This window comes from Triticum aestivum, chromosome 7B (assembly GCF_018294505.1).
Source record: "Triticum aestivum cultivar Chinese Spring chromosome 7B, IWGSC CS RefSeq v2.1, whole genome shotgun sequence".
Taxonomy (NCBI): Eukaryota; Viridiplantae; Streptophyta; class Magnoliopsida; order Poales; family Poaceae; genus Triticum; species Triticum aestivum.
Window position 1 is genome coordinate 48,596,698 of NC_057813.1, and position 7,396 is coordinate 48,604,093.

Here is a 7,396-nt window from a genome sequence, read left to right on the forward strand (position 1 = left end):
CTTTTAGAGCACGGCGGTGGCTTAATTTTGTAGAAATTGTTGATCTCTCATGCTTCACTTATATTATTTTGAGAGTCTTTTAGTACAGCATGGTATTTGCTATGTTTATAAATTTGGTCCTAGAATGAGGGGCATCCAAGTTGGGTATAATAAAAACTATCATAGAAAGTGAATTGGATGCTATGATCAATTTGATGCTTGATAATTGTTTTGAGATATGAGGTGGTGATATTAGAGTTATGCTAGTTGGGTAATTATGAATTTAAAGAATACTCTTGTTGAAGTTTGTGATTCCCGTAGCATGCACGTATGGTGAACCGCTTTGTGATGAAGTTGGAGCACAATTTTATTTATTGATTGTCTTCCTCATGACTGGCGGTTGGGGACGAGCGATGGTCTTTTCCTACCAATCTATCCCCCTATGAGAATGCATGTAGTACTTTGTTTTCAATGGCTTATAGATTTTTGCAATAAGTATATGAGTTCTTTATGACTAATGTTGAGTCCATGGATTATGCGCACTCTCACCCATCCACCTTGCTAGCCTCTCTTGTGTCACGCAACTTTCGCCGGTACCATACACCCACCATATACCTTCCTCAAAACAGCCACCATACCTACCTATTATGGCATTTCCATAGCCATTCTGAGATATATTGCCATGCAAATTTCCACCGTTCTGTTTGTTATGACACGCATCATCATTGTCATATTGCTTTTGCATGATCATGTAGTTGACATCGTATTTGTGGCAAAGCCACCTTCATAATTTTTCATACATGTCACTCTTGGTTCATTGCATATCCCGGTAAACCACCAGAGGCATTCATATAGAGTCATATATGGTTCTAAGAGTTGTAACCTTGAGTTGTAAGTAAATAAAAGTGTGATGATCTTCATTATTAGAGCATTGTCCCAAGTGAGGAAAGGATGATGGAGACAATGATTCCCCTACAAGTTGGGATGAGACTTCAGACTTTACAAAAAAATAAAGAGGCCAAAGAAGCCCATAAAAAAGAAGAGAAAGGCCAAATAAAAAAATAGAAAGGCCAAATAAAAAAAGAGAAAAAAATGAGAGAAAAGAGAGAAGGGACAATGTTACTATACTTTTTACCACACTTGTGCTTCAAAGTAGCACCATGATCTTCATGATAGAGAGTCTCCTATGTTGTCACTTTCATATACTGGTGGGAATTTTTCATTATGGAACTTGGCTTGTATATTCCAATGATGGGCTTCCTCAAAATGCCCTAGGTCTTCATGAGCAAGCAAGTTGGATGCACACCCACTTAGTTTCTTTTGTTGAGCTTTCATACATTTATAGCTCTAGGTGCATCCGTTGCATGGCAATCCCTACTCACTCACATTGATATCTATTAATGGGTATCTCCATAGCCCGTTGATACGCCTAGTTGATGTGAGACTATCTTCCTCCTTTTTGTCTTCTCCACAACCACCATTCTATTCCACATATAGTGCTATGTCCATGGCTCACGCTCATGTATTGCGTGAAAGTTGAAAAAGTTTGAGATTACTAAAGTATGAAATAATTGCTTCGCTTGTCATTGGGGTTGTGCATGATTAAATACTTTGTGTGATGAAAATAGAGCAACAACCAGACTATATGATTTTGTAGGGATAACTTTCTTTAGCCATGTTACTTTGAGAAGACATGATTGCTTAGTTAGTATGCTTGAAGTATTACTATTTCTTATGTCAATATGAACTTTTATTTTGAATCATTTGGATCTGAACATTCATGCCACAATAAATAAAATTACATTCAGAATTATGCTAGGTAGCATTCCACATCAAAAATTCTGTTTATATCATTTACCTACTCGAGGACGAGCAGGAATTAAGCTTGGGGATGCTTGATACGTCTCCAACGTATCTGTCATTTTTGATTGTTCCATTCTATTATATTACCTGTTTTGGATATTTATGGGCTTTACTTTACACTTTTATATCATTTTTGGGACTAACCTACTAACCGGAGGCCCATGCCGAATTGCTGTTTTTTTTGCCTATTTCAGTGTTTCGAAGTAAAGGAATATCAAACAGAGTCCAAACGGAATGAAACCTTCGGGAACGATCTTTTTGGAACAAACGTGATCTGGGGGACTTGGAGTGGATGTCAAGCAACAAAGGAGGCGGCCACGAGGGTGCCCAGTGTGCCCCCTAGGGGTGGGCACGCCCCCCTCCCTCGTGGGCCCCTCGAGCATCCACCGATCTACTTCTTCTTCCTATATATATCCACGTACCCCGAAAACATCCAGGAGCACCACGAAAACTATTTCCACTGCCGCAACCTTCTGTATCCGCGAGATCCCATCTTGGAGCCTTCGTTGGTGCTCCACTGGAGGGGGAATCGACCATGGAGGGACTCTACAACATCTCCAAGGCCTCTCCGATGAGTTGTGAGTAGTTTACCACATACCTTCCGGGCCATAGTTATTAGCTAGATGGCTTCTTCTCTCTCATTGAATCTCAATACAAAGTTCTCCTCGATCTTCTTGGAGATCTATTCGATGTAACTCTTTTGCGGTGTGTTTGTCGAGATCCGATGAATTGTGGGTTTATGATCAAGTTTATCTATGAGAAATATTTGAATCTCCTCTGAATTCTTTTATGTGTGATTAAGTTATCTTTGCAAGTCTCTTCGAATTATCAGTTTGGTTTGGCCTACTAGATTGATCTTTCTTGCATTGGGAGAAGTGCTGAGCTTTGGGTTCAATCTTACGGTGTCCTTTCCCAGTGACAGCAGGGGCAGCAAGGCACGTATTGTATTGTTGCCATCGAGGATAAAAAGATGAGGTTTATATCATATTGCATGAGTTTATCCCTCTAAATCATGTCATCTTTCTTAATGTGTTACTCTGTTCTTTATGAACTTAATACTCTAGATGCAGGCAGGGGTCGGTCGATGTGTGGAGTAACAGTAGTAGATGCAGGAAGGAGTCGGTTTACTTGTCATGGATGTGATGCCTATATACATGATCATGCCTAGATAATCTCATAACTATGCGCTTTTCTATCAATTGCTCGACAGTAATTTGTTCAGCCACCGTAATACTTATGCTATCTTGAGAGAAGCCACTAGTGAAACCTATGGCCCCGGATCTATTTTTATCATATAAGTTTTCATCTACTTTTATTTGCATCTTTACTTTCCAATCTATATCATAAAAATACCAAAAATATTTATCTTATCATATTATCTCTATCAGATCTCACTTTTGCAAGTGGCCGTGAAGGGATTGACAACCCCTTTATTGCATTGGTTGCGAGGTTCTTTTTTGTTTGTGTAGGTGCGTGGGACTTTTGAGGAGCCTCATACTGGATTAATACCTTGGTTCTCAAAAACTGAGGGAAATACGTATGCTACTTTGCTGCATCACCCTTTCCTCTTCAAGGAAAACCAACGCAAGCTCAAGACGTAGCAGTCGCCGGTGGCGAGGGAGGAAGCCGACACGCACCATCTTCTCTGACCTGGCGTCGGCGTGGGAGGTCCTCCTCACCATTGCTCCCCGCTGTCGAGTTGGTAGATCCCACCACCTGCCTATCCACATCCCGCCGACCAGAGGTATAACCTTTTTAGAACCGGCCTTGTTCTAATGGCCCAGCTCCCCACGTTGTTGCATCCCTTTTTTTTATCAAGTTAGGATTGCTCCATGGCGGACGGCAAAGGCATAGATCCCAGATGGCAAAGGCCTTTGCCGTCAGCCAGCAGACGGCAAAACGTCCGGCTGAATGAGCGACGGCAAAGGGCACTTTGCCGTCTGCTGGCGGACGACAAAGGTCATGGCTCTTTGCCGTCTGCCAGCAGATGGCAAAGAGGCCTCTTTGCCATCTGCTAGCAGACGACAAAGACTGTAGGCTCTTTGCCATCTACTGGCAGATGGCAAAGAGACCATATAGGCATTAATTATGTTTCTTCTTATATCCATTCATTTTCATAGAAAATCACACACACACACACATATATATATATATATATATATATATATAAAACTAATATAGGATATCCAACACATGTTACCAATAGTAGCAAGTTTCATCCATACATATACATAGTTTCATCAATATTACACAGTTTCATCCATAGGTAGCAAGTTTCACAAACTTAAAAACAAAAACTAAAGACAAGCACTCCATATCTGAAATTACAAGAAATGACCTAAAACTAAATATCTATTTTCCTAGGCAGCACACACTTGACCACCATATAGCAGCTTGCCGGACCGTTGTATCTGTGGACCACAAAACAGCAGTCAGCCTGATTAGAAATTTTAAGGAGAGCAGTGCTAGTTTAAGAGTTATAAACAGATAGAAATGGTGCATAAATTCCTATTATTCAACAAACATAAGTTATTTCCAAGTGAAACACGGGGCAATGTTATCCACTTCAAAACAGAACAGAACACACAGGTACACACATCATCAAGTTTTTTCCACAAATGAGTTACTGATTGAGTTCATGAAATGACCAAGGGCCTAATTGGTTCACAGGATCTAAAAACTCATAAATAGGAAAATCACTGGGTTGCAATGTCATGCCCTCTCTTGATACAATATGATCGATAGGATGTTTGAGTGCATCATAGAAAACCATAAGAGTTTTTCAAGCCCGCATATTACAATCATATGGAATAATTTGAAGCAGAGAGGCCCCAAAAGGGGAAATCATGCTGTGTGGGAAAAGAGAATACCATTCACCGCAATGAAAAATATAGCATGCCAGAATCACTATTCTAGAGCACATATCCATACCAAAACATTTATAGTGTTTCCAACTCTTCTAAGCATGTGAGAACACTATGAGGACAATCAAATTGAGTTATCTAAGCAATTTGACAATCAAATGGAGTTAACACGGCCCCAGCGTTAGGGATTTAGGGACGGCAGCAGCCTGCCAGCTGGCTTCCTCAATAGGAGGGACGGACCCAGTGCTAGAAGCAGAACAAGAATGTTGATACACAAGATAAGAACAAGCCCTTGAGAGCAGTCTGCTTGGCAGAACACTTAATTAACCTCTAGAAGTAGAAGAAGCACGTTGATAGACAAGTTATTATGAAGAACCAACCTTGAGAGCAGTCTGCTTGTGCAAGATATCATTGGACTTGAACATGACTGCGGCAATCCAGATCATGACGAAGAAACCTACACAATATAAACTCAATTGGAATGAGGAACTCGCCATCATCTTCTGACCAAGAGGCATCAAGTACCTAGACAAAAAAGTAAGAGCACAATAAGATACAATGTATGCCGGTGGACATGTTTAACAGCAAGAAAACTACCCTATGAATAGCATAGTTAAATGTGATTCCTCCTAGTAGTATGTGTTCTATTATTCATAGTGATGAGAGCCCGAGACTATGCCAATAATGTCCAGAAAGAAAAGGCCTCCAAAATGTAGCATTATTTTAGTAGCAAGATTTACTTTTCGGAAATAGGTTTATCCCAGGAGCATTGACCTTCGTCACATACTGTAATACAGGCACTTCATTTGTTTTTAAGAAACTTGAGATTACTGCTGGTGCTAAAACAAAGCCCACCAAAATCCTCTTTCAGCTAAAATCCCAATTCACTTACTAGCTAGCATCACTAGTTAAGCAAACAGATTTATCACTTGTAGCAGCGCTGACCAAATTGCCACAGCAGCAGAACCCTAGCCATATGAGTACCCTGTCTTAAATCTAGACTATACCAATTGTGCAACTAACATTAAGATTTCAGAGGGCGGGCGCAGCAGAACGGCAAGTGCTATACCTTCACATTGGGGTCCCTGAGGTTGGCGTGCAGCCACTCGGCGGACACAATAGGCTCGATCTGCGGCACCGCGTGGACGACGCCCGACGTGGCGTTGGCGGCGGCAGCCTCCGAGACGGCCGACGACGTGGCGTTGAAGCATGCGGCGATACCGAACCGCGTCATCGACGGCGACAGCGATGCACCACACCCGACCTCCGCCGCGCGCGCCCATCCGACCCTGCCCTACAAGTTTCCAAGAAAATTATGACAGCCTCAACAAGTACTGAACAAAAAGAAGATCTGACAACTACTCCCTTTGTCTCATAATATACAGAAACATCAGAAACTTGTGTACCTTCCAAATGGACCAATCACTTTGTTGATCGTCTGAAGAAAATATATGCTTTGAGGAAGAAAAATTGTTGTCGTGTTGCCTACGTAAGAAGGTTGCCGCATAAGTAATCAGGTTGATCATGAGGGTGGTTTATGCTATGCAAGAGGAAAGTACAAGGTTCTGGTCAAAATATTGTTTTTTACCTGAAACACACTAGGCCATTCATGGCCTCTATGGATCTATAGTGGGCGGGGCTCATGTGTGTGTCTCTGCTTCGGTCATGCTCTTGAAAACCTATCCAAAATCCAACTTTTGCAGACCTGAAATCATTGGTAAATTGGCATTGGCAATCTGCAGTGAACCACAATTGGATGTGCTTGGCGTCAGTTAGTAGCAAATGTTCAGAACTACCCACACATGCACAGTCAAGAGATTAACACTAAGCGGTTACAGAAAGTAGTAGAGATGAAGCAAGCAACAATATTTACTTCCGGGATATTATCAGTGGATCCATAAGACGGAAGATAAAGGTACTCCAATCATATTTGATCAAGGAACGAAGAAGCATGGGGCGTAATTAAGCACCTCAGTAGATGATCAGGCTTTGAACCCTCTGCTGCCCACAAGTATCAGTATCAAAATGACCTTGCCCAGGTAGTGTACCAACCACATATTAGCATGAGCTCGTCCAAATACAAGACAAGGTATACCAACCACATATTATTCCTGGACATCTCACCTAACTTTGTATCTAATGAATGGAGACACGAGAAGCACATGACCTGAAACAAGGTGGGGACTGAAGAACAACGAGACAGCAAACAGAATTAGCATTGAAGGAACCGCGGAGCACAGGCAACACAAGTGACAACACTGAGCCACAGACAAAGCAAGCGAGCAGGCACGGAAAAAACAGGGTGGAGGAGCGGGACTCACGCACGCTCGAGCTCGTCAGGATCGGGATCTCCGGCTGCAGCCGCGGCGAGCCAGAGCAGCGCCACCACGCAGATCCCCGGGGCCCACCGGCGCCCCATCCCCGCCTCCCGGCCGGCCTCAGATCTCCCATGGTGGGCGGGGCGCAGAGGAGCTCGGTGCTCGGCTCCCATGGCAACGACAGATCTCGAGGTCGGGGTGACCGGTGACGAGGCTTCCGTGGCAGGGCAACGAGCTTGTGGGGAGGTGGAGGCTCGTGACGCGGCGCAGGAGGCAGCGCGAGGCGGCGGGGCTCCTGGGGTCCGATGAGGTGGCAGCACGCACCGGCGGGCGGAGGCGAGGTGGCACAGCAGCGCGGGGTCAAGGGAAGCG

At 43.3% G+C, this 7,396-nt stretch overlaps 1 protein-coding gene across 1 annotated transcript; it reads right to left on the bottom strand.

Moving 5' to 3' along the window:
- Positions 1-4,059: 4,059 nt before the first annotated feature.
- On the bottom strand, positions 4,060-6,317 carry LOC123157629 (uncharacterized). The gene is made up of 5 exons (XM_044575888.1): positions 6,295-6,317; positions 6,113-6,191; positions 5,776-6,000; positions 5,087-5,231; positions 4,060-4,253 (listed from the first exon to the last, which is right to left on the bottom strand). Exons 1-4 carry the CDS (start codon positions 6,315-6,317, stop codon positions 5,115-5,117), a joined length of 444 nt encoding a protein of 147 aa, XP_044431823.1. The 3' UTR covers positions 4,060-4,253; positions 5,087-5,114.
- Between the last annotated feature and the right edge of the window lie 1,079 nt (positions 6,318-7,396).

Coding starts and splice junctions, on each gene's coding strand:
- LOC123157629 (XM_044575888.1), bottom strand. CDS start 6,317: ATGAATGGCCTAGTGTGTTTCAG. Junction 6,192..6,294: donor AATGGCCTAGTGTGTTTCAG/GTAAAAAACAAT, acceptor CTTCTTACGTAG/GCAACACGACAACAATTTTT. Junction 6,001..6,112: donor GTGATTGGTCCATTTGGAAG/GTACACAAGTTT, acceptor GGAAACTTGTAG/GGCAGGGTCGGATGGGCGCG.